At 45.3% G+C, this 15,804-nt stretch overlaps 1 protein-coding gene and 1 long non-coding RNA gene across 4 annotated transcripts; one reads left to right on the top strand and one right to left on the bottom strand.

Moving 5' to 3' along the window:
• The first annotated feature begins 2,561 nt into the window (after positions 1–2,561).
• On the top strand, positions 2,562–3,703 carry LOC121546535. The gene is made up of 3 exons (XR_005996395.1): positions 2,562–2,809; positions 3,023–3,126; positions 3,451–3,703. It is a non-coding gene; the product is annotated as an uncharacterized LOC121546535 (long non-coding RNA).
• Positions 3,704–8,636: 4,933 nt separating this feature from the next.
• LOC121545389 (protein disulfide isomerase Creld1) lies at positions 8,637–15,314 on the bottom strand. 3 transcript variants are annotated; one of them, XM_041855868.2, is made up of 12 exons: positions 15,080–15,314; positions 14,418–14,461; positions 14,132–14,274; positions 13,862–13,944; positions 13,133–13,243; positions 12,867–12,958; positions 12,594–12,773; positions 12,400–12,495; positions 10,969–11,052; positions 10,760–10,855; positions 10,443–10,583; positions 8,637–10,354 (listed from the first exon to the last, which is right to left on the bottom strand). In XM_041855868.2, exons 3-12 carry the CDS (start codon positions 14,246–14,248, stop codon positions 10,134–10,136), a joined length of 1,221 nt encoding a protein of 406 aa, XP_041711802.1. In that variant the 5' UTR covers positions 14,249–14,274; positions 14,418–14,461; positions 15,080–15,314; the 3' UTR covers positions 8,637–10,133. The 3 variants fall into 3 exon arrangements, with proteins under 3 accessions (XP_041711802.1, XP_041711803.1, XP_045065261.1); XM_041855869.2 differs by lacking the exon at positions 14,418–14,461; XM_045209326.1 differs by lacking the exon at positions 15,080–15,314 and having other exon boundaries at positions 14,418–15,047.
• Positions 15,315–15,804: the final 490 nt, after the last annotated feature.

Here is a 15,804-nt window from a genome sequence, read left to right as displayed (position 1 = left end):
GGTGAGGCAGAGGGAAAGCGGGAAGACTGCAGGCAAAATTGACATCTATATAACAACATTATTCAGATGTTTTCTTCTTCATCATATGCTCTCATTCTCAAGTCTTGTTTCAACATCACTGAAGTGTGTCTGTATCTTACTGTCAGGGCTATGGGCTAAGTGCATTGCAGAGTGAGATCATACAGTCGGATCAAGGATTCCACATGAGGTAACTGATCTGTCTGCCTCTGCAGTCCCCAGGGACAGAGGTTCCGGTCCAGGGCGTCTCTTCAAGCCTTCCTCCTTAAAGATGCCGTAGGGGAGCTACAGATAGACAACTTTGACGTCACCACAGCCAGGAGTGGCAGTGCAGCTGTGAACCCACTGCCCAGCCAGGAGAGACAGAGGAAGGGTCATCAGGAACACACACGTCACACCTCAGAGGTCACCGCTTCCTTGGTGTCAACATCACCAACAAACTACCATGGTCCAGGCACACCAAGACAGTCGTGAAGAGGGCACGACAAAGCCTATTCCCCCTCAGGAGACTGAAAAGATTTGGCATGGGGTCCTCAGATCAACAAAAGGTTATACAGCTGCACCATCGAGAGCATCCTGACTGGTTGCATCACTGCCTGGTATGGCAACTGCTCGGCCTCCGACCGCAAGGCACTACAGAGGGTAGTGCATACGGCCCAGTACATCACTGGGGCCAAGCTTCCTGCCATCCAGGACCTTTATACCAGGCGGTGTCAGAGGAAGGCCCTAAAAATGTTCAAGGACTCCAGCCACCCTAGTCATAGACTGTTCTCTCTGCTACCGCATGGCAAGTGGTACCGGAGCGCCAAGTCTAGGTCCAAAAGGCTTCTTAACAGCTTCTACCCCCAAGCCATAAGACTCATGAACAGCTAATCATGGCTAACCTGAATATTTGCATTGTCCCCCCCCCCCACCCCCCACCCCCTATTTTACGCTGCTGCTACTCTCTGTTTATTATCTATGCATAGTCACTTTAACTCTACCCACATGTACATATTACCTCAATTACCTCGACTAACCTGTGCCCCCTCACATTGACTCTGTACCGGTACCCCCTGTACATAGCATCGCTACTGTTATTTTACTGCTGCTCATTTATTTATTTTTATTTTGGGGGGGCGGGGGGGGGAATGATCACTGCTGCTCTTTAATTATTTTTATTTTTTTACTTATCTATTTTTTACTTAACACTTATTTTTCTTAAAACTGCATTGTTGGTTAAGGGCTTGTAAGTAAGCATTTCACTGTAAGGTCTACACCTGTTGTATTCGGTGCATGTGGCAAATACAATTTGATTTGATTTGACAGGCAGGACACAGACAGGCAGGACACAGACAGGCAGGACAGAGGAGAATAAGGGTATAATATTACACCTTCCTCCAAATAACACAAAAAGAGCCTCTTTTGCAAAATCCTACGAGCAGAGAACCAGAGGCAGAGGAAAAGGCACTATGTCAACTTAGCAGACCCCTGACAGGCCTCCATTGGCCAGGGGAATCACAGACAGGCAGCTGGGAGAGGCACAGAAATTGGCCACCATCAGACACCAATGAGGACATTAAAGAGAGAAACATACAAGCCTCTGTGAGAAGGGGTGATGATGATGGTGATGACAATGAGACTGAGGGGCGTCTGCAGGCTGTGTCGGCGGTGCCAGTTGATGATGTCATACTTGAGAAGAGCCCCCAGAGGAGGCCAGGGCTGCTGAGAGAGAAGCTGGTCAGGCTGGCCCCGCCCACTGAGCTACAGGACGCTCTCATTGGTCGAGGAGAGCAGCTTCCTGTGCCACCGTTACTTGTCCCAGTCCTTAGGGTGCAGTCTGCTTCTGAGAGTGAGGGGCAGGCTGAGGGTGAGAGAGTGGGGGAGCGAAAGGGCGTGGGGAAGACTAAGGCAGTGGGGGATAGAGAGGCAGAGGTTGAATGATGAAGAGCTGCCATCATCTCCCCGGACCACTGGAGGGCGCTGTACACCACTGAAAGATTCCCAGAGCAGTATGTATGTGCATTGTGCTATGAGTTATGATGCATAATGTGCATTTACTATGATGCCTAGATAGAGAAAATGTTTTACATCTTCTTGGACCTAGTTTCAGTGTATTGACCAAGAGAATAACATGTTCAATGTGTGTAGTGATGCCTTAGGTGCCTGTTGTTCCTGTTCTGCACAGAACTATTTGGAGAGAAACGGAAGACCAGTCCTTATGTCAGCGGGAAGTCACTGAGAGATGGTCATAATTTAATAAATGTTTCAGCTTAACAGAACTTGCCATTCTTGGAGAGACATTTCTGTTTAATAAAAAATAGTGTTTCTTTGTTATCAAAACCCCTTTTTCTTATGTCTGGCGTCTGTCCCGACACAGGTCTGAGCTCCCCCAGGAGGAAAGCCTTCAGGAAGTGGACCCCTCTTCGCTCCCCCTTCCAGCTCGTGCAGGAGACCCTGTTCCATGACCCCTGGAAGTTCCTGGTGGCCACCATCTTCCTCAACAAGACCAGTAGTGAGACACAAAAACACATCTGCAAGGCTCAAACACAGACACACACACACGCACAAGGCTCGACCACACACAGACACTTTTCCAATCATTTTCTAACATCTACAATAAAAACATTGGCATTTTCTCGCACAGTCTCTGTCCTCTCATCCTTTCCAGGTAAGATGGCCATCCCAGTGTTGTGGCAGTCGTTTTAGCATTACCCATCAGCGGAGGAGACCCGGGGGGGCAGAGTGTCTGAGCTGCTGAGGCCCCTCGGCCTGTATGAACTCCAAGCCAAAATCATCATCAGGTTCTCTGGTGAGTCACTGTTCCCATCTCCACCTGTGGATCCTAGAGAGGATGAATGAAGTGTAGAATGCCTGCACAATGATTTCCCTCCTAGAAAGTGAAGTTTTAGTTTGAGTTGAAACGGGGTTGCCAACTAGGGTATCCTATCCTCTCTGCGTTAGAGGTGTGTTTTTATTTGCCAGCAGCTGAGAAATAATGGATATGTGCATATCTCCCATGCAGATGAGTAGCTGACCAAGCTGTGGCGCTACCCTATAGAGCTGCATGGGATTGGGATGTACGGCAATGACTCCTACAGGATCTTCTGTGTAGAGGAGTGGAGACAGGTGAGTCCTAGTTCTCATAAGATGCCACAGAATATGTAGGTGAGTTTTAGGATAAATTGTTATGAACAGGAAAATGAGGAAGGTCCACACTCAGTATTTGCAGTGAAAGAAAGGAAAATCTCATAACAGATTACTTTTTGGTCTATGCATCACAAATACGAAATAATCTACTATTAGATGTGTGTGCAAGGTTTTCAATTTTTCATTTCAGGATGAAATGCAAATATTTTATGCTAAGAAAGAATATTGGATGTAGGTCATGGATTTAGATATGGTTAACTGTGTGTGTACTGTATATGTGCGTGTGTGTCTGTGTGTTTACAGAGGTGAAACCCCAGGACCGTGAGCTGAACAAGTACCATGCCTGGTTGTGGGAGAACCAAGAGAGGTTGGGAATCTGAACTATGAGGAACTGCAATGTCACATTTTATCCCAACCTGTTTTATCAGTGGAAGAATGTTATATTTCTTAATTCATTAGCCTTATAACCTGGCTGACATACCGGTATCTCTCTTGGAAATTATCCAGAAATTAAGCTACTACTGATCCCATCTACTCTCAAGACTCAGTAGTAACATTCCACTGTCTGATCAGTAAAAAAGCAACTGTCACTCAACATGATTGTATTAAATAAATTGTTTAATCATGTTTTAAAAGCCTACTGACTAATTCTATTGAATTGGACTTTGATGTTGAGCCTCTGGAAATGCAACCGATAAATCAATCAAATGTATTTATAAAGCCCTTTTTACATCAACAGATGTCACAAAATGCTTATATAGAAACCCAGCCTAAAACCCCAAAGAGCAAGCAATGCAGATGTAGAAGCACGGTGGTTAGGAAAAACTCTCTAGAAAGGCAGAAACCTAGGAAGGAACCTAGAGAGGAACCAGGCTCTGAGGGGTGTCTAGTCCTCTTCTGGCTGTGCAGGTGGAGTTTATAAGAGTACATGGCCATTAAGGCTAGATCGTTCTTCAAGGTGTTCAAACATTCATAGATGACCAGCAGGGTCAAATAATAATCACAGTGTTATGGAGGGTGCAACAGGTCAGCACCTCAGGAGTAAATGTCAGAGGTTCAGAGGAGGTCGAGGCAGCAGGTGCAGTAGAGAGAGAGAGGGAGGGAAAGAGATGGTCGAAACAGCAGGTCCGGGATAAGGTAGCAGGTCTTGTGAACAGGTCAAGGTTCCATAGCCACAGGCAGAACAGCATAAACTGGATCAGCAGCAGGACCAGGTGGACTGGGGACGGGGACAGCAAGGAGTCGTCAGGCCAGATAGTCCTGGGGCATGGTCCTAGTGCTCAGGTCCTCCGGGAGGGGAGAGAGCGAGAGAGAGAGAGACGGGAGAATTACAGTGCATTCGGAAAGTATTCAGACCCCTTGAAGATTTCCACATTTTGTTACTTTACAGCCTTGTTCTAAAATTGATTAAATTATATTTTTTCCTCATCAATCTACACACAATACCCCATAATGACAAAGCGAAAACAGGTTTGTAGAATGTTTTGCACATTTATAAAAAGAAAAAACTGAAATACCTTATTTACATAAGTATTCAGACTCTTTGCTATGAGACTCGAAATTGAGCTCAGGTGCATCCTGTTTCAATTGATCATCCTTGAGTTGTTTCTATAACTTGATTAGAGTCCACCTGTGGTAAATTCAATTGATTTTCCCACAGTTGAAAGTGCATGTCAGAGCACAAACCAAGCCATGGAACCACCAATACTCTTCCTAAAGCTGGCCCCCAGCCAAACTGAGCAATCAGGGGAGAAGGACATTGGTCAGGGAGGTGACCAAGAACCTGATGGTCACTCTGACAGAGCTCCAGAGTTCCTCTGTGGAGATGGGAGAACCTTCCAGAAGGACAACCATCTCTGCAGCCCTCCACCAATCAGGCCTTTATGGTAGAGTGGCCAGACGGAAGCCACTCCTCAGTAAAAGGCACGTGACAGCCTGCTTGGAGTTTGCCAAAAGGCACCTAAAGGACTCTCAGACCATGAGAAACAAGATTCTCTGGTCTGATGAAACCAAGATTGAACTCTTTGGCCTGAATGCCAAGCGTCATGTCTGGAGGAAACCTGGCACCATCCCTACGGTGAAGCATGGTGGCAGCATCCTGCTGTGGGGATGTTTTCCAGCAGCAGGGACTGGAAGACTAGTCAGGATCGAGGGAAAGATGAACGGAGCAAAGTAGAAAACCTGCTCCAGAGCGCTCAGGACCTCAGACTGGGGCGAAGGTTCACCTTCCAACAGGACAATGACCCTAAGCAAACAGCCAGGACAATGCAGGAGTGGCTTCGGGACAAGTCTCTGAATGTCCTTGAGTGGCCCAGCCAGAGCCCAGACTTGAACCCGATCGAACATCTCTGGAGAGACCTGAAAATAGCTGTGCGGCGACGCTCCCCATCCAAGCTGACAGAGCTTGAGAGGATCTGCATAGAAGAATGGGAGAAACTCACCGAATAGAGGTGTGTCACGCTTGTAGCGTCACACCCAAGAAGACTCGAGGCTGTAATTGCTGCCAAAGGTGCTTCAACAAAGTACTGAGTAAAGGGTCTGAATACTTAGGTAAATGTGATATTTCCGTTTTTGCTTTGTCATTATGGAGTATTGTGTGTAGATTGATGAGGATATATTTTTTAAATCCATTTTAGAACAAGGCTGTAACGTAACAAAATGTGGAAAAAGTCAAGGGGTCTGAATACTTTCCGAATGCACTGTAGAGGGAGCATACTTAAGTTCACACAGGACACCAGATAAGACAGGAGAATTTCACCAGATAGGACAGACTGACCCTAGCCCCCCGGCACAGACTATTGCAGCATAGATACTGGAGGCTGAGACAGGGGGGGTCGGGGGACACTGTGGCCCTGTCCGACGATTCCCCCGGACATGGCCAACCAGGCAGGATATAACCCCACCCACTTTGCCAAAGCACAGCCCCCACACCACCAGAGGGATATCAACAGACCACCAACTCACTACCCTGAGACAAGGTGGAGTATAGCCCACCAAGATCTCCCCCACCACACGAGCCCGAGGGGGCGCAAAACCGGACAGGAAGATGACGTCAGTGACTCAACCCACTCAAGTAGAGTATAGTAAAAAAAGCCTGGCCCCTTTGATAAACCATGTCCCCTTTGTCTACTGGAGATTCATGTGTTCCTGTATTGGGTGTACTGAATATTCTCCATCTATCTAGCTCTGTACAGCCATGCTCTGACAGTAACTCGTCCAGCCCTTGTTCACATGCTAATAAACTTTCTTCAATAGGGCACCGGTGCATTGAACCATTCTCGGCTCCAGCTTTCTCTCAGTCTGTACACGAGTAACCTGATTCCCAAGGCAACCATTGCCAGACCCAAGTGAGTGCATTTGTTTGTACTATTCCTATTTAAATCCGAGTTATCATAGTCTTGAAAGTAAATATTTGAAAAGGAAGTAGTTTGCATGTTTAATTAAACTTTACTGTTATGAAAAATGACTTCTGTTATGACAATGACAGCTGTAAGAAGAGAGCTTAGTAGTGTGAAAGTTGACTGACCCTTTAGAAGTTTTACAATGTACAAGGACTGGACTCCACTGCTGGGGAAACCCAAGGCACAACCCTGTCTACGGAATGAAACTTTGTAAGAAAACAGCTTTGATGTTTTCAATGAATGGTTTACTATCCGTTTGAACTGTGCATGTTTGATTGTTTGAATGTTCAGTGTTTGTACTGTGCATGTTTGATTTATGTTTCTATTCATCACCACAGCTGCTGTTCGCCAGAATTCCACACCTGTCTGACAAAATCGCTACCTTATGGTCACTCCCCTGACATTGCCCATCATCTCACCTGCCTCTGCAGCACTGACAGTCAGCCAGGTGTGCAATGACACTAAGATACAGCAAATGCAAGTGTTTTATTTTAACCTGCCTTTGTGTGAAAGCTTCCTATCTGGCTGGCAGTCTTTCCCCAGACAGGACCCCAACCTCCTCTGGTCCGTAGGCGGACATTCAGCCTGGATACCCTTGCTGTGCATCACCACAACCACCAGAGGGCACTGGTCATGCAGAGAAAGGAACACTACAGGGGAGTCTGCCCAGTAGTAAAACATAAGCCCTGATGCCAGTCTGTTTCTGCGTTGTGTGACACTTGGGAGTCTAAAAAACTACATGATACTGATAATATGAAAATGCACATTTCTGCCTAACAATAAATGTTTCTCTGGGGCTTTGTTATCACCAAGGATTCTACGGATCCTGCACTGAGAGAGCAGAGTACAGGTAAAAGCAACCTATTTCCTTTCCCTCCTAGACCTAGGTGGGCTTCTGTCATATTGTTTATGTATCTCTCCGTCTCTCTGTTTTCCAGGAAGGAGGTATGTGAGCAGCTGAAGAGAAAGATAGAGGAGAAGAGTGCAGGGCTGATGCTGCAGCTACCCTATACCAGGACGGTTGCTGCTCAATATGCAATATGTGACTAGAATTGTAAACCACGCCAACTTTCCGGGACATAGACATGTCTTATATGGGCAGAAAGCTTAAATTATTGTTAATCTAACTGCAGTGTCCAAGTTACAGTAGCTATTACAGCAAAAAAACTATTGTTTTGAGGATAGTGCACAACAACAAAACACTTTTATCACGGCAACTGGTTTGATACATTCACCTCTGAAGGTAAATAATGTACTTACATTCAGTAATCTTGCTCTGATTTGTCATCCTGAGGGTCCCAGATATAAAATGTAGCATAGTTTTGTTTGATAAAATCAATTTTTATATTCAAATGTAGGAACTGGGTTCTACAGTTTCATCCCCCCCCAGCCATCTAGATGTGTGAAGGTTAGTGTATTTTCTGTAGGGAAGCTAATGATCCATCATGTATGGCATTCCTGGGAGTGTGTAAACTTAAAATGTTTATTAGCATTTTTGTATGTTCTCTATAGTTATGTACTTGAAAATGTAGAAATTGACCAATTCGGAAAATTTGGGAAAACTCCTGCCAGACTTGATACAAAATATTGTGTAGTACTGTAATTCTTCACTGGATCAGTCTGAAACTTTGCACACACAATGCTGCCATCTTGTGGACAGAATCTAAATTACACCTATATTCCTACATCACTGTCTGGCCTCTCTCTTGCATTTCAAAGATGCAACAAAAGTAATAGAAAACGCATGTTTTTTTGTTTGTATTATCTCTTACCAGATCTAATGTGTTATATTCTCCTACATTAATTTCACATTTCCACAAACTTCAAAGTGTTTCCTTTCAAATGGTCCCAATAATATGCATATCCTTGCTTCAGGTCCTGAGCTACAGGCATGTCATTTTAGGCAAACATTTCAAAAAAGGGTACGATCCTTAAAAGGTGTTAATCTATGGTCTCCATACAACGTCAGTATTTTAGTAATGTCTTCAGCAATGAGCAGCATGAGTTCGAATTCAATTGCTTTCAACAGCATGTCAAAATAAAATGGTAAAATAGGTTATTATAAAGTTAAAATAGAACACTGGAAACTCAGAATTCTTCCTTTTTAATACTAGTCATAATGCAAAGAACTGCAGTTGAAACGTAGGTCTAACACACACTGCTAAGCGTGCTAGATCTAGTAGCTACTCAGGATGAGGGTGGAACAATGTGGAGGGATATGATTGATCAGATATAATTTAGTTGCTTCAACTGCAAATGTTGACACTTCTGATAAAATACACTTCTGTATTTCATTGTACAGCACTCCATATTACCTGGTACTGATCAAACTCAATGTATCACACATATCAAACAGATAAATAAAAATCATCAAAAACAACTATTGCAAAACATGGGTGACATCTTCAATAGGACTGCAGTATTTTACTCTCTCACACACATTGCTTAGGCAGTAGGTTTAGGGGGTGGTGAAGCAGTAGTGATTATCCTTGTATCCTGGTTGTACAGTTTAAAGGGGAAACAAGCAGCTCTATAAAGTTCAGTCTTCCATGCCAATCAGAGGATAATACATACAGTATCGCCTTTCTCAGATCCTTTTCTCATGCATTCATACAGCAAGAATCTGTCTGTGCAAAAACCCAGATAAATACAGTCATAATAGGAACAGGATTATAAATAAACAGTGTTTTAACATTGGACGGAATTCAACTGGCGCAACAGGATACATCAGTCCTTTCCTAAACAAGTCCACAAGTCTTCAGTGCTTCAGTGCAAAGACCATCCCATCACACCCTCCATCTCCCATCACCACAGGAACACCCTCTGTTCCTCAGTAAAAGGTGAAATGATGAACAGGAGATGCTGATGGGGTAAGTGGTGCCTAAGAAGTTTGATTTGCGATTAGTGGAAATGGACAGACATTTACATTTCAGTCATTTAGCAAACGCTCCTATCCAGAGCAACTTACAGGAGCAATTAGGGTTAAGTGCCTTGCTCAAGGGCACCGACAGATTTTTCACCTAGTCGGCTCGAGAATTCAAACCCGCGACCTGGTTTTCAACCATACATCATTTTGGAGCAACATTTTGGCCAGTGGAAGATACAAATGCATAATAACTTGGTAACAATCAGTAGTGGTCTTATCCCCACTCCGTCCCTTTCCTACACCCGAGTCGAGGCAAGAGGCTTGGGTTTTGTCTCCCATATCAGTGCAGACAGACACTCCAGTCTCCTTAGTGTCTCTCAGTGTTTTTGGATCAAGTAGTACCTGCTCTTCTTCTATATTCACTCCATTGAGCTCTCTGATTTGACCTTCCTCTGAGCTCCATGTTCTCTAATTCACCTCCCTCTAACATCTGGAAATGTCATATTCCAGAAGACCCACAATAATCCCAAACCCTTTCAAGGCATCCTTTAGGACCTCTTTTCCCCCACCCTAACCCCTACCACCCCAAAGTAGTACAGTACATCCCTGATTGGCTAGCATTCCTGTAGCCGTCCCACCCCCTCTGAGTCTTTGTCGCTCGCATTGGCTTGCACTCAATGAGTTCCTTCCTCTTTCCTGTATCCCTGGCTCCTGATAGGCTAGCGTCCCTTCAGGAAGCCGTCCAGCATGCGATCGCCCTTCTCTGACAGCCAGTATCCGGCCATGGCGGCCACGCCCCCGATGAAAATGGCAGTGAAGACCATGTCGCCCTTAGCGGCAAGCGTTGCTAGGGCACAGATAACCACGCCAAAGAACATCTGCTGCAGGACCAGGACCTCGTCATCAGTCATGTCATCAAACAGACCCTTCTCTGGACCACCTGATGGGGAGGGGGGGAGAGAGAGAGAGAGATGCTGTGGAGTGTGCCAAGTAGAGAGAACTATCAAGTGTGTGCGCACGCGTCTTACTGTGAGGCTGGTTCTCCACACAGATGCTGTCCCTGCGGATGAAGCCATCAGCACATTCACAGCGGAAGGAGCCCTCCTCATTGAAACATGCCTCATTCAGCCCTGGACACGCTATCGCCCTCTCACTACACTCATCGACATCTAGGAGGGAGCGAGAGAAGATGGACAGAGTGACACCCATACCAAGAGGGAGACAGATGTATACTACAAGTAGTCAGACTGCTTTAACAAAAGATTCATCTGATTGGCCAAACCATCTATACACTAGTAAAGAGAACCACACAGACACAAATTAAAACACAGCCGGGTTCCCTCACCAAGACATTTGGCTCCTCTGAGCTTGTATCCCCTAGCACATTTCTTACAGCGGGCAGGACCACTGCCCATACAGCCCACACATGCCTGGTCACAGCCTGGCACAGAGGAGAGAGAACAGAGGTTAGGGTCAGAACAAAGGTCTACCAACAACACAAACAGTCATTACTCTGTTACTAGCAGATAGTAGAGGGAGAGCCTACTAAAGTACCTCTGCACTCGTACGATCCATCTGTGTTGTGGCAATATGTGTTGGAGGGACATCGAGCCAGCTCTGTGCCACACTCATCAGTGTCTGGAAACAACATGCACAACAGGAGTTAAACACTGTAGTAGGGATTTTCAAGGTGAATAAAAGGAGGGGGGCAATGCAAATAGTCTGGGTAGCCATTTTATTAGATATTCAGGAGTCTTATAGCTTGGGGGTAGAAGCTGTTTTGAAGCCTCTTGGACCTAGCCCCAGGTACCGCTTGTTGTGCGGTAGCAGAGAGAACAGTCTATGACTAGGGTGGCTGGAGTCTTTGACAATTTTTAGGGACTTCCTCTGACACCGCCTGGTATAGAGGTCCTGGATGGCAGGAAGCTTGGCCCCAGTGATGTACTGGGCCATACACACTACCCTCTGTAGTGCCTTGCGGTCGGAGGTCGAACAGTTGCCATACCTTTGTAGTCTGTAATAGTTTACAAGCCCTGCCACATCCAACGAGCGTCGGAGCCGGTGTAGTACGATTCGATCTTAGTCCTGTATTGATGCTTTGCCTGTTCGATGGTTTGTCGGAGGGCATAGCGGGATTTCTTATGAGCTTCCCGCTCCTTGAAAGTGGCAGCTCTACCCTTTAGCTCAGTGTGGATGTTGCCTGTAATCCATGGCTTCTGGTTGGGGTATGTGCGTACAGTCACTGTGGGGACGACGTCATCGATGCACTTATTGATGAAGCCAGTGACTGATTTGGTGTACTCAATGCCATCGGAAGAATCCCGGAACATATTCCAGTCTGTGCTAGCAAAACAGTCCTGTAGCTAAGCATCTGCTTCATCTGACCACTTTTTTATTGACCGAGTCACTGGTGCTTCCTGCTTTAGTTTTTGCTTATAAGCAGGAATCAGGAGGATAGAATTATGGTCAGATTTGCCAAATGGAGGGCGAGGGAGAGCTTTGTGTGTGGTGAGCTCTGTGTGTGGGGTAAAGGTGGTCTAGAGTTTTTTCCCCCTCTGGTTGCACATTTAACATGCTGGTAGAAATGAGGTAAAACGGATTTAAGTTTCCCTGCATTAAAGTCCCCGGCCACTAGGAGCGCCGCCTCTGGATGAGCGTTTTCCTGTTTGCTTATGGCCGTATACAGTTCATTGAGTGCGGTCTTAGCGCCAGCATCGGTTTGTGGTGGTAAATAGACAACCCGGTGGTAAATAGACAGCTACGAAGAATATAGATGAAAACTCTCTTGGTAGATAGTGTGGTCTACAGCTTATCATGAGATACTCTACCACAGGCGAGTGTCACAAAGCATTGTGTTAATTATTCTTAACTGAATATGAACTTTATTCATCTTAAATTTCCCCATTACAAACACAGATACAGAGTAAGAAAACTAACGGAAGACACGCGCTCTCTCAAATACACATACAAAGGCCAAATACTCACCAACACACTTGTTGTCATGGAGGATCCACCCAGGTTTGCAGTCCACACATTTGTAGTCCTCTGGCCCTGAGCATTTTTTACAGGAGTGGTAGCACGCTACAGACATCACACACAGAGGATAAATTATTGGTCTGTGAACCTTCTATATGAGATTGGTTGATGATCAGACAGGCAAAACTGTTTCTAATGGGTACCTGCACAGGCTGGTGTGCTGTGATTGGAGCTCTTCTCTCTGTAGTAGCCGTCTGCACAGCTCTGACACAGCTGACCAAAGTACCCCGGATCACACACGCACTCTCCATCTCCCAGACGTGTGCCCTCTCCCTCACAGCGACCCAGACCACCACACACACCTCCAGGACCAGACAGACACTCTGCAGCACAACAACACACAGGGTTAATAACGTGACAACAGAGAGAGAACTATAGAGAGAACTATCGTGTGTTTGTGTGTGTGTGTTCAGTACCTTTGCAGTCTGGTCCAAAGCGTCCCGGGGGACAGCAGAGTCGGAGTTCCTCTATACACAGCCAGTCAAATAGATCTGGAGCCTCCTGCTGCCTACACACAGAGACAATCACAAGGTCAGTAATGAGAGGGGAAGGACACACACACACACACACACACACAAACAATATAATACACAGGTGTGTAAATACAACAGTAAAAAAAAACTGGTTATACATGCAATACATGTACCACATTTACATGATCATCAGATACACACACACATACCGGTGGAACCACCATGTCTCCACTTGGTCCTCTATCTGCTCCAGCAGTTTGTTACAGTCAAAGTCAGATTTCTCACATGCTGCCTCCACTATCTCCAGCAGCCTGGTCTCACTGAGAACGAGGAGGAGAGGATACGTGAGTAATGTAGAACACTTCACTAGAGAACAGAGAAAACAAATACACCCTCCTATTCTCCATTATGCACTCTAGGAGGATCTCAGACACACACTCACAAAGTGTGGCCTAGTTTTGAGAGGCTGTCATACTGTGTAAGGACATAGGGGGTGTAGAGCCCTAGTCTTGTCAGTACTGTTCTGGTTCAGCATTGCCTTGGCTCAGTCATGAGGAGTCCGATGCATGGGCCCCGTGTAGCTCAGTTGGTAGAGCATGGCGCTTGCAAGGCCAGGGTTGTGGGTTCGTATCCCACGGGGGTGCAGTATGAAAATGTACGCACTCACTAACTGTAAGTCGCTCTGGATAAGAGCGTCTGCTAAATGACTAAAATGTAAATGTAATGTCAGAGGCATCAGGTAACAAGCCTTTATAGCGACACAATAAAGGTGCATTGGCCATTCAACAACATGCTAAGGCTTGTCAGGGATTAGCCGGCCTTGTGGACTTGCCTCTACGTAAACACATATGTTAGACTGCAGGTCCTAAAGACTGCAGGTCCTAAAGACCGCAAATTTGTGGAGATTCTAGTGGCAGGCCTAGTGGGGCCATAAGTACCTGCGAGCATATTTAGCCAGCTTCTCCTCCTCCCAAGCAGTGTTCCCACCCCCAAAGTTTTTATTGGATGTTTTCTCCAGGCCCTGGGGAAAACAAAAAAACAAAGACCACCAGGTTTAGCCAGAAACAGAACAGCAAGAAGAGTAAAAAGGCAGCTACTGACCGAGACAGAAGCAGATACCAATAGATACAAATATGACAATATGACCGACAAACAAATCAACAGACTGAGGGAATGGGAATGAGCGAGAGAAAGAGAGAGACTCCTACCTTGATGAAGCTGTCAGTGAGTTTGCGGCAGGTCTGACATGGTGCAGTCTGTACTCGTACCACAGACAGCACAGAGAAGAGCACCAGGGCAGGGAGCAGGGGCCACGACCACCACATGGCTTGGACTACCTACCACTCAGCCACTGAGGACAGAGACAGGGGATTCAGATAGAGTAGGATCAAGTTGTCCCTAACTACTGATACACAGTCAGATATTTCTTCATAACAGTGGTTATGGTCACGGTTTGTCACTGTATCTTTCAATCAACTTAGTCATTTATCATACTTTGAGAACTGCGGTGTATCATGCTGGACAGCAGGATTAAATGTCTGTGAAAAGAGGATGAGTTATATCAGTGTTTCATTAAATAATGCAGAGCCACTGACTTCCTGTATCTCTCACATAGTCATAATGTTTATTGCCAAATCCAAACCTAGTTGGATCCTGTTAAGGATAAGCCTAATGATGATTATGCTCCTTTGCCTCTGCTCCCTGGCAAAAAAACATAGCTAGTTCAATTCTTAGCTAGCTAGGTATGGAGCTCACTAACATTGTTGCCTTGACTGAGCTATCTAGGCTGTGGTCCAAAGAAGATCATCATCATTCTGAATAGCATCTTCAGAATCATTCAGACTGGCTAGTGTGGTCAGCTAACGTTAGCTAGCTACTGTACGGTCCCGATGGCAAATCAGGTAACCCTCCATCAGGTCAGTACAAGTAATATGACATGATTATCCATCTCAAACGTCATCAAAACAACCTCTGCTGGCTATTTCTTCTTGTCTATAGCTACATTGCATGGCAGCAAATTGACTGTGCTAATTAGTTAGCTAGCCAGCTAACGCACTGTTATGGCAATTCAGCTAGCTATCTAGCTGGATTGCTAATGTTAGCTACCCAGCTAACGCTAGCTAGCTTCCAATAAATTATGCTGCACTGCATCCTACCTTCAGCTTGCTACAAACTCTCAGCAGCTTGTAGGCAATAGACTGGAGCGTCCTCAGCACCTTAATACAATTCCACGGTCTTTCACCAGTTTAGTTCTTCAACCGTGCCATTCATTGACCAGCCACCTTACTTAGTTTTCTGACCGGTGCTGATGCAGTGGTTCTAGTCGCTTCTTCTTCCCAGACTCTTTTTAGCGGAGCCGCAGCTGGCAGGATACCGCCCAATCCCACTGGGACTTCAGTCTTCAACCAATCATTACCTGCCGAGTACGAAGAAGGGCTTGTCTTGTTCTTAAAGAACATGAATAGGTCATTTGCCCTGATAGACTTTGTCAGACAGCAAAATCATTCAAGATTAGAATCATTGCAAATAAAAAATGTGTAACATATCAACATTGTCAACAAACGCACAGTACAAAAATTACACAGAAAAATGAATCAAACCACTGTAGACCTATTACTGATGATGGATAGCCCAGTCACGACATAGTACTGCACCACAACATAATACACAAATATATAACATTTTATACAATTAACCAACCACTTAGTAAAAAAAAAACGTTTACAAATTAACCATATCACATTTTGAAACGAAGATAACGGTTGAGTAGAACAATGTCACCCATTTACATTTCAGGGATGAACACCAAATCAAATCACACTTTATTGGTCCCATACACATATTTTGCAGATGTTATCGCAGGTGCAGTGAAATGTTTATG

This window comes from Coregonus clupeaformis, chromosome 30 (genome assembly GCF_020615455.1).
Source record: "Coregonus clupeaformis isolate EN_2021a chromosome 30, ASM2061545v1, whole genome shotgun sequence".
Lineage (NCBI taxonomy): Eukaryota > Metazoa > Chordata > Actinopteri > Salmoniformes > Salmonidae > Coregonus > Coregonus clupeaformis.
This window is presented reverse-complemented; position numbering and strand designations above follow the sequence as displayed.